This window comes from Sorghum bicolor, chromosome 1 (genome assembly GCF_000003195.3).
Source record: "Sorghum bicolor cultivar BTx623 chromosome 1, Sorghum_bicolor_NCBIv3, whole genome shotgun sequence".
Taxonomy (NCBI): domain Eukaryota; kingdom Viridiplantae; phylum Streptophyta; class Magnoliopsida; order Poales; family Poaceae; genus Sorghum; species Sorghum bicolor.
The window spans coordinates 57364936-57381670 of NC_012870.2; the positions used below are offsets into that span (position 1 = coordinate 57364936).

At 46.8% G+C, this 16735-nt stretch overlaps 4 protein-coding genes and 1 non-coding gene across 5 annotated transcripts; 3 read left to right on the forward strand and 2 right to left on the reverse strand.

Moving 5' to 3' along the window:
• On the reverse strand, positions 399-2765 carry LOC8055631 (cyclin-P4-1). Its single transcript, XM_002467430.2, has 2 exons — positions 2049-2765; positions 399-1030 (listed from the first exon to the last, which is right to left on the reverse strand). Exons 1-2 carry the CDS (start codon positions 2429-2431, stop codon positions 697-699), a joined length of 717 nt encoding a protein of 238 aa, XP_002467475.1. The 5' UTR covers positions 2432-2765; the 3' UTR covers positions 399-696.
• LOC8055632 lies at positions 7008-8229 on the forward strand. Its single transcript, XM_002464875.2, has one exon. It carries the CDS (start codon positions 7317-7319, stop codon positions 7941-7943), a length of 627 nt encoding a protein of 208 aa, XP_002464920.1. The 5' UTR covers positions 7008-7316; the 3' UTR covers positions 7944-8229.
• Positions 9913-11955, forward strand: LOC8058066 (nucleoside diphosphate kinase 1). Its single transcript, XM_002464876.2, has 4 exons — positions 9913-10137; positions 10259-10307; positions 10558-10789; positions 11593-11955. The coding sequence occupies exons 1-4, from the start codon at positions 10087-10089 to the stop codon at positions 11708-11710; spliced, it is 450 nt and encodes a 149-aa protein (XP_002464921.1). The 5' UTR covers positions 9913-10086; the 3' UTR covers positions 11711-11955.
• LOC8058067 (peptide methionine sulfoxide reductase A4, chloroplastic) lies at positions 13646-15768 on the reverse strand. The gene is made up of 2 exons (XM_002467431.2): positions 15132-15768; positions 13646-14209 (listed from the first exon to the last, which is right to left on the reverse strand). Exons 1-2 carry the CDS (start codon positions 15645-15647, stop codon positions 13958-13960), a joined length of 768 nt encoding a protein of 255 aa, XP_002467476.1. The 5' UTR covers positions 15648-15768; the 3' UTR covers positions 13646-13957.
• On the forward strand, positions 14860-14941 carry TRNAS-GCU. Its single transcript has one exon. It is a non-coding gene; the product is annotated as a tRNA-Ser (tRNA).

Here is a 16735-nt window from a genome sequence, read left to right on the forward strand (position 1 = left end):
AGGTTACTGAGAAGTAACTGCATAACGCAGCGCACGTTTCCTGTTCCGACGACGCACACACAGTTTTGGGATGGACAGCCGAGGAACATGCCATGTTCTGACTAATAATCACCCGTTTCTTCATTGCCTCCACGATCTCCACCATCCCTCCCACCATGTCCGATCCCAATTTACCTGGCGCTCTGCTCTCCCGCTGCCGCCGCGAATAATCTCCACTCCACTGACTGGACTGGAGTAATAAGGCGGGGGAGAGAGAGAGAGAGAGAGAGAGAGAGAGAGAGAGAGAGAGAGAGAGAGAGAGAGAGGAGACGACAGGAGACAAGCAGTGTGCTGTGACTCACATGCGCACGCACAGCATGCAGCACAGGCGATCGAGCACCCACCGGTGCGGACCGGAATAACAATCGCGGAACCGAATCCCGAGCCGATCCATCCATTTCTCATTGATGATCCATGCATGATCCGTCGAACAATGGCAAAAATCCCGAGAATCCTGACCCCATCCACCACCACGATGCAATAATCCACCTAACCAACTACACACCACGAGCTCGATCACCTCACCTCACTAGGGACGACCAACACCTATGTACCAAGAACAGCAGCAGCAGCACCAAGGGAGAAGACGACGACGACGAATTGACACCACGCCACCACCAGCGCCGCCCAGGACCAAAAAAGAAGAAGAAACAGCGATCAGACGGTGAGCTGCGTCTGACTGTGACGGTGGCAGCCGGGCGCCGCTCCTGCGACCACGGCGGCGGCGGCGGGGTCGTCGTGGTGGTGATCGGACGTGCCGGCGGCGGCGGCGGCGTAGCAGTGGTGGTGCAGCCGGGGCGCCTCGACGACGGGCGCGGGCGGCGTGTCCAGGTAGGCCATCTCGCTCTGGAGCACGGCGCAGTAGGAGGCGAAGGCGGCGGGCGTGACGTTGAGGTCGAAGGCGATGCCGAAGAGGAAGTCCACCTCCAGGTAGTTCATCTCCACCAGGCTGATGCCGCCCACCCGCGCGAAGTAGGCGTTGTTGTAGCATCTGCCACCACCAGCAGCAATGCAAATTTTGTTTTTTTTTCAGATTATATGTATGCAAACAAAACAACACACACAGACAATGGCGTATCGAAGCGACAAACTATATGGACCCGTTTTGGAACACACGACGACGCGAATCGTGGGAGTATATATATATTTTTTACCAGGAAAATGGATAAAAGTTCACGCATTTCAGCTTTAGAATGTAGGTTGTTTTCGAAGGCGATGTTACTATCTTAGCATATATAAGACAGACAGGTTGCATTGGGTAGGACAACAAGGTGAATGTGCTTTGGTAAGAGTGGTGGATCTGCGCTGTGAGTGTGCTGTGGGCGCATCAGCCTCGGGTTCGACAACTGTCCTTGTGACCAACCCAGTGGCTTGTCTTTGATGCAATGCCAGTTGGAAATAATGACAGGGAAAAGCCAGGTTACCCAGATCGATCTGGGGCCCATGTGTATTCCAATTCCAATTCCAATTCCAGCCCTGTCTGGTCGTTGCACACAGTCATACGAGTGTGCAAATCATGCCAACGCCAGATGGGATCATCGCAGAGTCGGATTTTCAAATAAAGAAGGCCGGACGGAAAACACCAAGCAAACGAAACTAGTTATACCGGATCACGCGATCATGCATTTTCGAAGCTCACCTATATATGTGACGACCATGACCCTGAATTTCTAGTTGGACATATATAATGTACTAGCATGTCGTTTTCAGAACAAATTGTTTCCGAATTCTGAAGTCAACAGTTTGCAGAATTCAACTTGATCAACAGCTATGCTGAAGAAGCACTATGTTTTCATTTTTGTTTCCGTATTTTGAAGTCAACAGCTGAGCAGAATTCAACTTGATCCACTATACTTTTTTTTTCTGAAAACTTCCCATTTAATCAGCTATACTATCTGGCCATTTACATCGCTACTAGTGAATTCTGGTTGTTCCTGACGATCGATCGTTAGCAGTTTACCAACGCCAAAAGATAATGAAAAGGGAGCTAGGTAGTAGGCAGCACGTACATGTCGTCGACGAACTTGACGGCGGTGAGGACGGAGGTGATGAGGAGTCGGTGGACGTTGAAGGAGTCGACGGCGAGCGCGGGGCGGCGGCGCAGGAATCGGTCGAGGTAGATGTAGGCGACGACGTAGCAGGACGGGCTGCAGCTGGCGAAGCGGAAGATGCGCTCCAGGTAGCCGCCGATGGAGATGGCCGGCTTGGTCAGCCCCTGGAACGCCGACACCGGGCGGCCAGCGGCGGCCGCCGCCGCCACCACCGCGCCGCCCTCCTCCGGCTCCGCCGCGGCGGCGTCGTTGCGCTCCGCCACCCGCTGCAGCAGCGCCGACAGGATGGAGACCACCCGCGGCACCGCCGCCGCCTCTGTCGTCCCTTCCCCCGTCGTCATGGACGATGGATCGATCAGAATTCAGATGGTGAGTTCTTGTCTGCTGCTGCTGCTGCTTCTTGATGCTAGTGGCCGCTTGTTGCTTGCCTTGGGCTTGGGACTTGGGACGCCCTTGGAGTTGAAGTTGGAGGGAGGAGAGGTGATGGTGGTGGTTATAAAGGGTGGGAGGGAAAACGCTGGGAAAGGCCGTCGTCGTAAAAAAAGAAGAAAGAAAAGATTTGAGCTTTGCAAGTTGGCATGATTAGCCAGCCAACCAAGCCATCTCCCTCCTGGACCCTCTCCCTGTCATGGTCTCCATGGTCTCATGGATGGAAGGTCACTTGCTTTTTTCACCCCTGCCCTACTACGTTCTGGTACTGCAGATGGAGGATTTGTCGGCTGCCAGTAGCGGTGCAGTAATAAAAGCGACAGGCAGCGGGACTCTGGTAGCAGACTTGGGATCGCCTGTCAGGTTGCCTGGATGGACAGGTCTCGTGGCCTCCACGACCCGGCGCATCCGAAGCTCAGCGCTCTGAATGAAAAAAAAAAAATAAAACAAATCAAATCATCACCGGGAAGGGGACGGGGACGGGGACGGGGACGGGGCCGTGCCGCCCGTGCGTGCGTGGGCGCACTGCATGTCGCTGTTACAGAGAGAAGAGAACGGAGAAGAGGGCGGCAGTTTCAGTTTCAGAGTTGGCTAGACAGCACGGCCTGCCTGATGACGATGTCTGTTTCCATGTCATTTCCACAGCTGTTAGTGTGTTACTGTTAGGTAAGTAGGCAGTTTGCGCGCGCGCTCCGGGTTCAGCGAGAATTAGGTGTTCCGCAGTAGTACTAGTAGTAGTTTCGGCGGCCAGGTACCGTCGGTGTCTGTGCAATTTCTCTTGTTTTAATTTTTTTCATTCATTCACACGCCCATCTCGTGCGTCCTAGCAATGGCTGATGGCTGCCAAACATTTTCCGTGCGCGGCTCACCGCCGGGGTTCAGTGTTCCTCTGGCCTAGTACTTGTGTCTGCCCTTGATGAAGTGCTTCAGACAGTACAATGTTTTCCTAACGGATTTCGTGTTGAATTGAACAGACAGAAGGTCCCAGTCAGTGATCAGTTAGTCAACTCGATCGAGAGTGTGTCGGTGTCAGCTGCAGCGTGCGGTAAAATGATCATCTGCCGCAGTCGTCAGGAGTGACAGATAAACAATGCCTGGACAAGTGAACACATTTGAAATGGCAGTGTGGATTGAGAGTACAGTGACAGATAATTAAATATGATTATTCATCAGGAGGAAAAATAAAATAAAATAAAAAAGCCAGGGAAGGAAGGAAGAGGAAGCATGCGAATATGACGACATGCCTGTGTGGAACAGACATCTGGTTGGGTAACGGAATCAAGGTCAGTCACGCTCACGCTCACGCCGGGACGACACGACAGGCTTGCTGCCTGCCCGCCCTGGCGGTCATGCCAATGCCATGCCGCGCAACAGTACGGCGCGTGCATGCAGCAGTAACATGCACGCTGTTCAGCACGTCGCCAGGCGAGAGAGCGTCCACGATCCACGCATGTGCTGGCAGCTGCATGCCTGCCTGCCTGCCCTGCACCATCACAAGCAAGCAACGAACGGAGAGCGAAAGTGTTGGTCCGATCATCGATCGATCCCTTCACATTCACAATTCACAAAAGATAAGCGGCAGATGGATGGAATAAATGGAACCTAGCTAGCTAGCCAGCTTAAAACACTTTGTTAATTAAAGATTACTACTGATAGTGTCTGTAGAGCACTCTCTCTTCTCTCGTCGATCGGAGGGGGAGGAATATGCCCACAAGAGAAAGAGAGCACATGATGGACACCTTGGCACGTTGCTGCTATGCAAGCAAGAGTGTTGTTGGGTTCATGTGTGAGCTCCTCTTCGCTGCAATTGTCTGCTTGCCCCCAGGCCGGGCCCGGGCCTTTCCGGATTTAATAGCCGATTTTATCGGATCCCGTGGTCCACCGATCCCCCGCTAGCTGCCTGATCCATGCATCATGTGGCCAGGAGACTAGTTTAATTATCCCGCCACTAATCAAAAAGGAGGGGGCCTCTCTGGTAGTTCCCTCACAACACAAAAACTCCTCCTCCGTAGTCCGTACTCACCACCATCTTGCAATTGCGCGCGCAAAAGCCGGCCTGATCATGCAGATGCGTGCTAGGTGCATGTACTGTACTGCATCATACATACCCTTGCCTGTGCGCCTCAGATGCTAATCATCGATCACATGCAACAAAGACATCATCAGTTGTTTAATTAATTGTGTCGTTTTGTTTTCCTAACTAAAGATGGAGATCAAAAGAGCGAGAGAGGAAGAACGTAGTACTGTAGCAGCTAGTGTGGGCATCGCATGACACGAGATCCCATCTATGTGCCTGCCAGGCAAATATAGCAGCAGCAGGTAAAGCTAGCTAGCGATTATTCAGTTTGCAGCAACACATATATCATCCTAGGACTTGTTTAGTTGTAATTTTTTTACAAAATAAACACGGTTGCATTTCGTTTGAATTTGATAAATATTATCTAATTATGAACTAATTAAACTTAAAAAACTTGTCTCATAAAATTATAAACAAATTGTATAATTAGTTATTTTTTATCTATATTTAATATCCTATACATGTGTCTCAAAATTTTTTAAAAAATATGAGAAATCTTAAAAAATTTATAATTTTTTTTGAGAAGTAAACAAGGCCTAATCTATCATGAGCAGAGCAGGGGCAGGGGCAGGGGCAGGGGCTGAGGGACAGGCGGACAGCATCTAGTGTGCCGGCCGCGTGCGAAACCGTCACGCTTAGCTCTGCTCTGCTCTGCTCGGTTGCTTGATGGTCCCTTGCCTATTTTAGCTGACCGACGGCGATCAGTTGGCGATTCCGGCCTCTGGAGGCACTAGCGAACCAAAAAAAAAATCCCTAGCCTGGCCCAACTATTCTATTCTAGGCCCAATGTGGACTGGCATAAGCAAGCTACGCTTGGAGCCGACAAGAGATGCAGCATTGTGTTAAGAATCGGGCCTGTACAGTACAGATGTTCAAATCCATTTTCCCATCCCGAAAAAAAAGTGTGACGACATGGTAAATCAATTTATATCTTTTCATCGTTCAACAATTAATATGTGTATTCTAAAGAGCCAAGTTTGCTCTCTATTTTAGACTAGCAATAAACTCAAAATAGGGGATGACTATGGCCTTGTTTAGTTCCCAAAAAAATTTGCAAATTTTTTCAGATTCCCCGTCACATCAAATCTTTAGACGCATGTATGGAGTATTAAATATAGACAAAAATAAAAACCAATTGCACAGTTTAGTCGGAATTGACGAGACGAATTTTTTGAGCCTAGTTATTTCATGATTGGACAATATTTGTCAAATACAAACGAAAGTGATACTATTCCTATTTTACAAAAAATTTTGGAACTAAACAAGGCCTATATTGAGAGATCAAAGAGCAACTCGAAAAATAATTTTTTTACTAATTAATATGTTGGAGATTTTGATAAAAAGGACCCCCCTCCCGACATTTTTTTAATCAAATCTCCAAATACAACTATCCTCTATTATGCATTTCTCGCTACTAAAGCTAGAGAGTGGGGCTGACTTTCTAGAGTGCGCACAAAAATAGAGAAGCTATTGAAGGTTGGAAAGATATATAGAGTGATTTGTATTCAAATGTCTCTCCAAATGATAACTTAGAGAGTAAATTTAAGACAGACTCATGGAGATGCTAACTTCAGTAATGGATCAAGCCATCAAGGCATGTACCATGTTCACCTAGAAACAAACTCAACAATTAGTAGAGGCTCTCTAGTCCAATACCTGACTTCTCAGTTGCCATCATTCTTATTAGAGAGGCAAGATTTCTTATTTCCATAATTTCTGTTCAAGTAGATGTTGTCTATGTGCTACTTTTTTGTGATGAGTGTGCACATGAACTCGCTCGGTTTCGGTTGGGATCTGGATCGATCTCATATTTGGATTGATCATTTCCAAGAGTTTGTATATTTTTGGGTGGCTCATGATTGAGGTGAACCTCCGGCAAGACAATAGATGGGTAATCTGATTAAAAAAAGAATATCACATCTAACACATGCCCTGTTAAAACTCTTAAAACCCAATAGAAAATTATAGACGAAGATCACACTTAATGATTTGCGCATTGTGGCCTCGTTAAAACCTTGTATAAGAACCTTTAGAAAAATCACTAATAAAAAAAATACAATAAATGTCTTTAGGATAAATTCTGATCTTCTAGATATCATCGTTATGGATTTTCCAAATTCTTTAACAAGCATTACATTGGAATACTCCGTACACTTGTACGCACGTCCTTGCTGCAATTGCTAGACCTTGTTGAAAAAAAAAGAGAGAAGGAAAGCAACACAGAAACCACCACGATCAACGAAATGGAATGAATACTTTGGTAGTCGCATCCGCCGAACATTTGGGAAGAACGGCAACAGCAGTCCAGTGCAGCGCGGTCCACGGGCCACGGCTGGTGGGTTCGGCCTCGGCGACGGACCCCAGAGACACCACCAGAAAAGGAGGGAGGGGGCCTCAAAACCCAACGAAACCGACGCGGACAAGTGGAAAAGTCACGGTTTCTGCCAACACACGCCGAGTGGACGGGGGCCCTTTATTCCCAGTCGCCGGCGCCCAGCGGCGAGCAGACCGTGCGACCCGTTAAAAAAAAAAAATACGCGTCCAAGCTTCTCCTCGAGTCCCTTGACCCAACTCGAGCCTTGCGTGTGTCTCTAAAATAAAAATAGCGCCCGAATCGTACGCCGGATCGCGGCGGCAGGGAGGGGGCACATCGAGTAATTTATCGAGCCAGGTGAGGTGAGGAGGGGGGCGCGGGGAGCAGATCTCGCCGGCCGGGGGCCATGGGTGCTGCCGGCGCGATCCGGCGGGCGGCGGCGTCGGTGGTGGACAGGGCGTGCGCGGGTGCGCGGGGCTTCCGCCGCGCGCTGGCGCGGTTCGCGCCGCGGCCGTCGGCGTTCGGCCCCGCCGCCGACGCGGAGGCCGCGGCGGTGCGCGCCGTGCGGAACCTCCGGACCTTCCGGTTCCACTACGCCGTCCTGCAGTGGGTGCTCCTGCTCGCCTCCCTGGCGCCGCGGCACCGGGCCTCCGTCGTCTTCCTCATGGCGGCGTCCAAGGGCCTCCTCGTCTACGGGGGCCTCCTCAGGGCGTTCCCCAACTCGGCGCTGCTCCGGAGGCTCCTCGACCGCCGCCTCGTCGCGGCCGTCTTCGTCGCGCTCGTGCTCGCGGACATCGTCGCCGCGGGCGCCGTCGCCAACCTCCTGGCCGCGCTCGCCGCGGGCGTCCCGGTCGTCGTCCTCCACGCGTCCTTCCGCGTCCGGGACGACCTCGAGGGGCCCTCGCAGGACGCGGCAGCCGAGAACGGCAAGGAAGACGAGGCGTCCGCGGTCGTTGAGAAGAAGGAGGACGGCGACGTTGAGGCGGGGCCGACGCGGCGGTCCATGGCGGCGGCACCAAGATCGCCCAAATGAGGAATGAATTACTAGTAATACGAGCTAGTAAAAACCACACATTTTTCTTTTTTTCCATAGATTTTAATTAACTACTGGTCCCGTTGTCATGGAATATAGGAACAATTCATGGTCAAACCTGTCTTCCTGCCTGCTTCTTCATTCATACATACTGTGAGCCTAGGAATTTTTTTTTTGGGAGAAGTTCAATCAGTAGAATGTAGTGGTAACTGTGACAGTGAAGGTGGAATTGAGGATGAATACTTATATATTATAGGAGACTCATTTGTGAAGTCCTCTATTCATATTCCTTGAGTGTTGACAGATCCTTGATATAATCTAATCTAATACACTTATAAAGCATGCTCCACTGATCGATTATCTTACTGCTATTCGTTCTGGCTTTTTCAGATACATTGATTTTTACTATGTATCTGGACATACTCCTAGTGTATATTTGAGTGTGCAGTGAAAACTTATGTGATTTGATCATACCGTGTATGATGTATGTACTTCATGTTAGCAAGAAAATTGGCCCACGGCATGGTTGAGTGCAGCTCAGACATGCGGCGCTAATGTGCTCCGCGTGGTCTGCGTTGGGCTGTAGGCATGGGTGAATCCTGTATTCACAGGCTCACCGCTCACAGTGGTGTTGGTGTTGATTCCCCAGATCTTGGAGCGCCGTGGTGGAGACAAGACGAAGTGAGGAGGAAGAAGAAGTGCACCTCCCCCCTCCTACCCATGCGTGCCCACCTAACAAACAAACCAACCAACCGACTTGGAAGTGCTCTTTTCACCGACAGCTGCCCCATCAAGCCAGCACAAAAGACAGGTGATGCCTCGAAGGAGCAAGCAACTCGCCTTCCCCAGTTGTTGACACTCAGGGGATGTTGATGTGTGGGCCTGTCTTTCCGTGTAGCCTTGCAAGTGAAGTTGCAGTTCGCAAAGAAGACAACTATAGTCGACAATTACAAGAAAATGTGAAAATCCTTTGCAGTTACACCCTAGATAGAGCAATCACAAGCATTATGACGACAATCCATCACACGTCCCACAAGCTGTAGATCATATGCAAGCAGTGGCGGAGCCATGATTTTAATCTTGGGTATTCTCTTGCTGGTATCTGGTTGGCCACCACTCAGCTGTTGCCTCTAATCTCATGACCGACGTGTGCTCTCGTCGGTCGCCATGTAGGCATAGTATAGAGATAGAGGTTGCGCCCGCACTACATGCCCTGCGCGCTAGGAGCTCAGGATACTAGAAACCAGCAATACTGCCACCACGTCATGCTTGGTCGACTAGGGTTAGAGATTTATGAATAAGGATTATGGAATTGTCTCCCACTCATGCCTCATTCACTCACACGAAAAGAATACTTTATTATACATGTTGCCATGTATATTGAAAAAGAGTTTGAAAACAAGATATGATTTGTACTAATATTTGTTGGCATGAGTCGATATGTATGTGGTCTGGAGATAAATAATTAGATTCATATTCGCAGAAACAACAAAATAGAATAATTTTGGCAATCGAACTAACGTAGAACCTATGTGGAAAAAAGAATACAAGGATAGACTAAAAAGAATGAGAGAGAAATTTTATTTGCTAAATATGAAATTCTCTATATATATATAATATACATACATACTTAGTGCATAAAAAAGTTAGATATTCTTAAGAATATTAGAAATACCCTATGTATCCCCCCATGTATGCAAGTCCTGTTTCCTTTTCTTCTTCAGTTTCAGAAGAGTGAAAGAATGAGGAATAGAGAGGTGGATCTTGAACTGATATATGACTAGCAGTCCATGAGTATCTTGTTCCAAACCCGAACTGGACGTCCAACTGTTGTCTCAGGAAGGCCCATCAGCCGGAATGCCCACCCTTCAACAGCCCACAGGTGGATGCTGCGAATCCAGTGGGTTGGGCTCCTACTGCTTCCAAAAAGACTGGTCTAATTGAGCCCACGCGGTTTCTCGAGTCTCTAGGGTTTGCACGACCGACGACGCCGCTGAGGTGTCGGCGTTGGGCGGCCTTGCCGGGCCGGGGGCCCTATATATGAGAGAGAGGACCTCCGTCTAGGGTTTCCTCCGACGGCGCCGACGAAAACCAGACCAAACCCCCCCAAACAAGGACCCAGCGCCCTTTTGCAGTCGCCGCAATGGAGAGCACCTTCATCATGATCAAGCCTGACGGCGTCCAGAGGGGCCTCGTAAGCATCATATTTTCCCAGTTCGTTTCCGTTCATTCGATTCGATTTGGTGATGCGCGCGAGCTTGGTGCTCCGATTTGGTACTAGATTGTGTTAACTTGATTCTGATTTTTTCCCCCAGATTGGTGAGATCATCAGCCGTTTCGAGAAGAAGGGCTTCTACCTCAAGGGTAATCTAGCGTCCATGTTTTGATTCAAACTTACATTGAATTCTGAAACTAGCTACAGTTTCTTCTTGTAAAGATTGAAGCTGTGGCTTTAGACGGAAATTGAACCGTTTGGGCTCAAATGAGTTGTCATTTTACCAAAATCTGTTGATAAAATTCAGTTTTTTTTGGTGCACAGCTGCTAAGTTTTCTTTAATCTGATTACGGATTGTAAACAATTTTTTGCTTGGTAACCTGCCATCTGAAAATGCAGCCTTGAAGCTTGTGAACGTGGAGAGGTCGTTCGCCGAGAAGCACTACGCTGATCTGTCCTCCAAGCCCTTCTTCCAGGGCCTCGTGGACTACATCATCTCTGGCCCTGTGGTGGCCATGGTCTGGGAGGGCAAGAGCGTCGTCACAACTGGCCGCAAGATCATCGGCGCCACGAACCCCCTGGCTTCTGAGCCCGGCACCATCCGTGGTGACTTTGCTGTCGACATTGGCAGGTCAGATCCCAGTCCCAGTTTTGTAGCATATGGTTTATATTACTGTTATTCATGTCTGTGATGCGATGGTTATGCTTGATTGCTTAATTTGTTAATTAAAGCTGTTAAATCCAATAGGAGCTGCCGTACATTGTGGGTAAAAAATGTTCACATTCTGAGTTCCTTCATCATAGTAATATCCTAAATTTGCTGTATTTCATGGTGATGCTAAAATTCTTAACTGACTAGTATACGATTTGTCTAGAGGAACAGTTATTTATTTTTTGAGAATCTGTATATAGATGTTTATGACCAAAGGTGGGCTCCCAGTTCAGTAGTTTGTTTCTATCTTAGGGCAATGGAAACATTTTTGGTTGTCTCATGATTGCAGCCATGCTGATATTCAACTGTCTTAATGCTTGCATTATGACTTGTTACATCCAACTCATGGGTCCAGCTGGTACATCCTCTGTGGCATGTGGTCACCAGATCTCAGCTTATACTTGTTCTGAATCTGATGTGGAGTCCACAAAACCTTTAAACATCAGTACAGTCATGTGATGTACTTTCCTGATATTAGTTGTGGGGTCTGGTCTGGTTGCTGTTGAGTCTGATATAGTGATATCTGTTAAGCTTGTCTTACCCATGAATAGTAGGGCACTGCATCTGATTCTGGTTGGTTGATGAAGGTCTGCTGTATTGCACTTCTGATTTAATCAAGAAGAACCAATTTGAAATGTAGTGTTAAGCCTTTTGGATTCTCTGTGATATATTTTTTTTACTATGGTGCCAAGTTCTCATAAGACCTTTTTTTTGTGCTATAGGAATGTCATTCATGGAAGCGACAGCATTGAGAGTGCTAACAAGGAGATTGCCCTGTGGTTCCCCGAGGGCCTTGCTGACTGGCAGAGCAGCCAGCACCCCTGGATCTACGAGAAGTAAATGGGGGAATGTTTCACATTGAACCTTGAGAGCCAGAGGAAGCATGGCACCAGCTGTGCTTTAGCAATATTTAGAGTTTGAAAAGATTATGATCTGTATCTCAAAACCTTATTTCCGTGGACCGAATTTCCTTCCTTGCCTTGCATTTTATAAATGCTTGACATTTTGCTTATGAATCTTATATGTTTATGGTATTGATTTCATGAGGTACCCCCAAGCAATACAACTGGCTTTCTTAGGCTTTTCAAAGTCGGGGCTTGAGGACGACCCAAATTGAGCGTTCTGGTGCCTGGTTTTGTCTTGCGGCGTGGGAACTAGGTCGTGGGCGGTGGAGGCATGGTGCCTGGTTTTGTTTGGTGCAACACTCACCGGCAATGGCATCTCAACTCTATAAAGTACTCCGTTCCAAATAAGTCAAGTCATTTCAACGAAATTATAAGTCATTTCAACGTACTAGCGGAGTCGAAAGATCTCATGTCTTTGTTCCACCTTGCACAATTGAGCTAGCTGCCTCGTGTATGCAAAAATAGTGTTGATCAGAGAGGTGTTCCAAGTCTTTGTAGAATGTCCGAGAAAATACTGTTTGTTGATTTGTTGTGAAAGAAAAATACCGAATAGCTGATAGATTCGATAGATAAACTCAAAGCTTAGATAAACTCAAAGCTTGTGGGTAACTAGAATTTTCAAATGGAAATCAATTTGGTCCTATATATGGCACCAAGGTTGGACCAAATGCAAGAATTCCCATTATAGATTTGATAAGTGCAAGTCTTATGCAAGTGATGTCCAAATATTCGATATAAGGTATAAGGCCTTGTTTAAATCCAAAAAGTTTTTAGATTTTGACATTGTAGCACTTTTGTTTTTATTTGACAAATATTGTTCAATTATGGAGTAACTAGACTTAAAAGATTCATCTCGTGATTTATAAATAAACTGTGCAATGAATCTAGTTTTAGGGTTGTAAACGATCAAATGAAGTTAGGTCTGGTTAGTACCTAAAAAATATTCAAGATTCCGTGTCACATCAAATCTTACGACACATGCATAAAACATTAAATATAGATAAAAAATAACTAATTACATAGTTTGTCTATAATTTGCGAGACAAATCTTTTAAACCTAATTAGTCTATGATCAAACAATAATTATTAAATATAAACAAAAGTGATAGAGTACCTAAACTAAAATATTTTTCCAACTAAAGAAGGCGTTAGGCAAACAACGGATCTGAGCCAGTGTAGCCGCGGTGGACAAGCATACCATGGCTTGCCTGAGATAAAGAAAAGGCAGGTGGTTGTCCTCCAGTCTCTTATGCTCTATGTGTGTTGTTAGGCCTTGTTTAGTTCCAAAAAAATTTACAAAATTTTTTAGATTTACCGTCACATCGAATCTTTAGACGCATGCATGAAGTATTAAATATAGACGAAAATAAAAACTAATTGCACAGTTTGATCAGAATTAACGAGACGAATCTTTTAAGTCTAGTTAGTCCATAATTAGACAATATTTGTCAAATACAAACGAAAGTGCTACAGTGTCGATTTCCTAAAAAAATTTTGGAACTAAACAAGACCTTAGTATATGGTACTCTATTATTATGTTCTTTTGAGCGTTAATTATTTGTATTGCCACTCTAATGCAATATATTTACACCCTCCATTGCAAAATTTGTGACATTCTCACTTCTCGATAAATCAAATATTTTGATTAGATATATTTTAAAAAATATTAATATTTATGGTTTATAATTAGAACCATTAGATGACTCGTAGATTTATTATGGTTTATTAATATTTTCTCTCAGCAGAATGAAATCAGAAGTCTGAAGTTTCTCACAACCATTGGATGACTCGTTGCAACGTCAGACTGCTGATTTCATTATGGTTTATTAATATTTCTCACAGAAGTCTGCGTTGCATTCAGTTACCATAATGAAATCAGAAACATATTTTCCAGAAATATACTAGTACTATCACTCCAAACTTCCCATCGGTTTTGCTCTTAAAGCTGGTACAATTCAACAAGAATCGGTTTAAGCTTAAATCTCACTCGCACTTGCATGGACTATATTAGGTTCCCAAGCCTGGTTTTGTACACGATGATTGGAGTACCATGTTATATAGCTAAACTCTTGCAGCCGTTCAATAGTGGCCAAACAAATCTAGGAAAGCAGTATAAAATCTGGCTTTGATGCATCCCTTATTCAGGCACGATTCACACCATGCACGTAGAGGTCCATTTGGATCATCCGTAGCAACGGATGGGGTCATTGCAGCCCTTGGATGCAGACTGCCTGAAGCCGAAGCGGCCACCCTTCTCCAGGTACTGCTGATGGTACTCTTCTGCTCTATAGAACCTCTTCGCCGGTAGAATCTCAGTGACGATTGTCCGGTTCAGAAGCTTCTGCTGCTTCTCCAGGGATTCTCTTGCCGCCTTCTCTTGCTCCGGGGTGTAGAAGTAGATCCCTGACCTATACTGGGTTCCAACATCATTGCCCTACATGCAAGTATGTCGTCAGAAACTTATTCCTGTCAGACATGCTTCAAAGAATTGATTGACTTAACTACTTTAGCTTATGCGATTATTCAGAGACAAGTTCCGATGCCAGATTCAAACAATGCTTTGGTTGCTCAGAGATTCAGATTAACACTTAAGAAAAGCTTATCTAGCACAGAAGTTGGATGCAGGGTTACTGTTAGAAACACATCGATTCAGTATATAGGTTGATGACGCCCTAGCAAGATTGTAGATAGGCCAGAAATAGAAACTGCAGCTCAAGGTAAATCATGCACCACACGACTGTTAGTCTAACACAAGAACTAGTACGAAAGCTGAAGTTGTAGGACTATAGTACTCCCAAACATCTCGTGGTCTGCCATTTTCTCAAATTCAAGTGTCTCTGTAAATTTGCAATCAACTAAGGATACCAGATTGGACTCGAGAGCCATGATGGTTGATCATTGATCAATGGCAGTCCCTCCTACAGGAAGCAGTGCCCGCTACCTTGATACATCCATAGCAACCAACGATGGCAACCTTAGTTATAGACTTCTAGTGCTACAACTACAAGCCTACACCAGTCCTTACCCCTGTTCTTGTTCTTCCTGAAAAAGGGAGATTCCACAGCGACACGGTCTACCAGAAGCGTCGCTTTGGCCGAGTGGTTAAGGCGTGTGCCTGCTAAGTACATGGGGTTTCCCCGCGAGAGTTCGAATCTCTCAGGCGACGAGTTTTTTGTTTGTCCAATTTTTTTTTTTTCGCAACAGAATTTATTTGTTCCAGTGCCGACTGCCCCCATCGAACAGACGAACCTAACGAAAGAGCAGCCTAATTCCGAATCCCCCGTAAAATCGTTCACAAATTCGCATCAAAACCCCCAAAATTCTGTCTCAAAATCAAGTGCCTGGGTATCGCTGACCTGTCGGTTGGGCGTGGTGGGGTCGTGGCGCGCCCAGAAGGTGTCGAGGAGGTCGTCGAACTTGCAGGCGGCGGGGTCGTACTGCACGCGGACGACCTCGTTGTGGTTCGTGGCGCCGGTGCAGACGTCCTCGTAGGTCGGCTCGTGGAGGTTGCCCTGGCTGTAGCCGACCTCGGTGCGCGTGACTCCCGGCACGCGCTGGAACGCGAGCTCCACGCCCCAGAAGCAGCCGGCGCCGAACTGCGCGAACTCGTTCCCGGGCGCGGGCTGGTCCTCGTCGGGCCCCTGCGCCAGCGCCGCCGACGCCTCCGACGCGCGCGGGCTGCCGCCCAGCCCGCTCAGGCCCAGCTTCCCAAGCCAGCTCATCGCGGGGCCCGGGGTCGGGCTCGGGCGGGTCTTCCTGCGCGGCGCGAGGAAGTGGACCGAGGCGGCGGCGCGGTGGTGGAGAGCGCCGACGCGGGAGGCGAGGAGGAGAGGGGAGGAGGCGGAGGCGGGTGAGGTGAGCAGCGGAGGCATCGGGGGCGAAGAAGGCCTTGTTCCTTCCCCTTTTGTGGCGGCGTGGCCCAGAACCTTCGACTCGACGGCTCCAAGCCTGGTTGGTTGGGAGTAGTTGGGTGTTTCCACGTCCGCAGCTGTGGTATTGTATTGTGATAGGAGGCCTCACCCTGAATTGCATGGCCTCCCTTTGCTTGTGCGCTGCAGCAGGCTCTGGTATTGCAGCATGGATACCCTGCTCTGTACGTGATAATCATGTACGGGTATTTTCAACTACTAGCACAATAAACAGTTTATAGTTTTCATAAAATCTTGCAAAATAATCAAAGTTAAAAGATTCACTTCGGAGAAACCTACCTAGAATTTTGCACAAATGAAGTAATAAGAATACTCATGTTCTAAGCCATTCCTTTTTTATGAAACAAGATAGGTCTAAGCCTCTACTAATTCATGCTCCATTCATCCAAAGATCCAAGGTATCCAAGCGATTTTAAGACAAAATAAAAGTAATTGGGATTGAGGGAGTAGTTTAGTTGTTATTTTCCTTAATTATTAGTTGTTTGTTTGGTGAAGCTAAGATTAAAAGGAATCTCATATTTTCTGTCAAAACGAAAGAGAGAGGTGGGTGTTGAGGACCTACAATACTTTGTATTTTGATAGAAATTTTGAACTTCGGTCACTTATATATTTCAGGACAGAGGTCGTTTATAATATCTAAACGAAAAGGAACAATGGAAAATAGCTTAGGTTCCAAGTCATTCCCAAAATTGCCTCGGATCAGCAGCTCAATGATTTCTACCAAAAATGGGACTGCAGTTTTTTCTCTGAGCCCTTTGATCTATAAATGAACAGGAGATCTCAATGAACAACCACCTAAGGCTGTCCCGGCTCCATTTCAGACAGAAACGATTGTGTTTTCAGAAGTATGTCAAACCTACTGCCTGAGCGCCGGTTTTATCAAAGCTATGATATTGCTTCATCCTCGCATGTTTCGAACTAAGAACTTTTTGCAAACAAAATTAGATAACCTCTACGTGATACTTTAGAATTGCAGACAAATTCTTGTTCAAATATACGGTGATTGAACGAAAGGTTTCTGGTATGAAAAC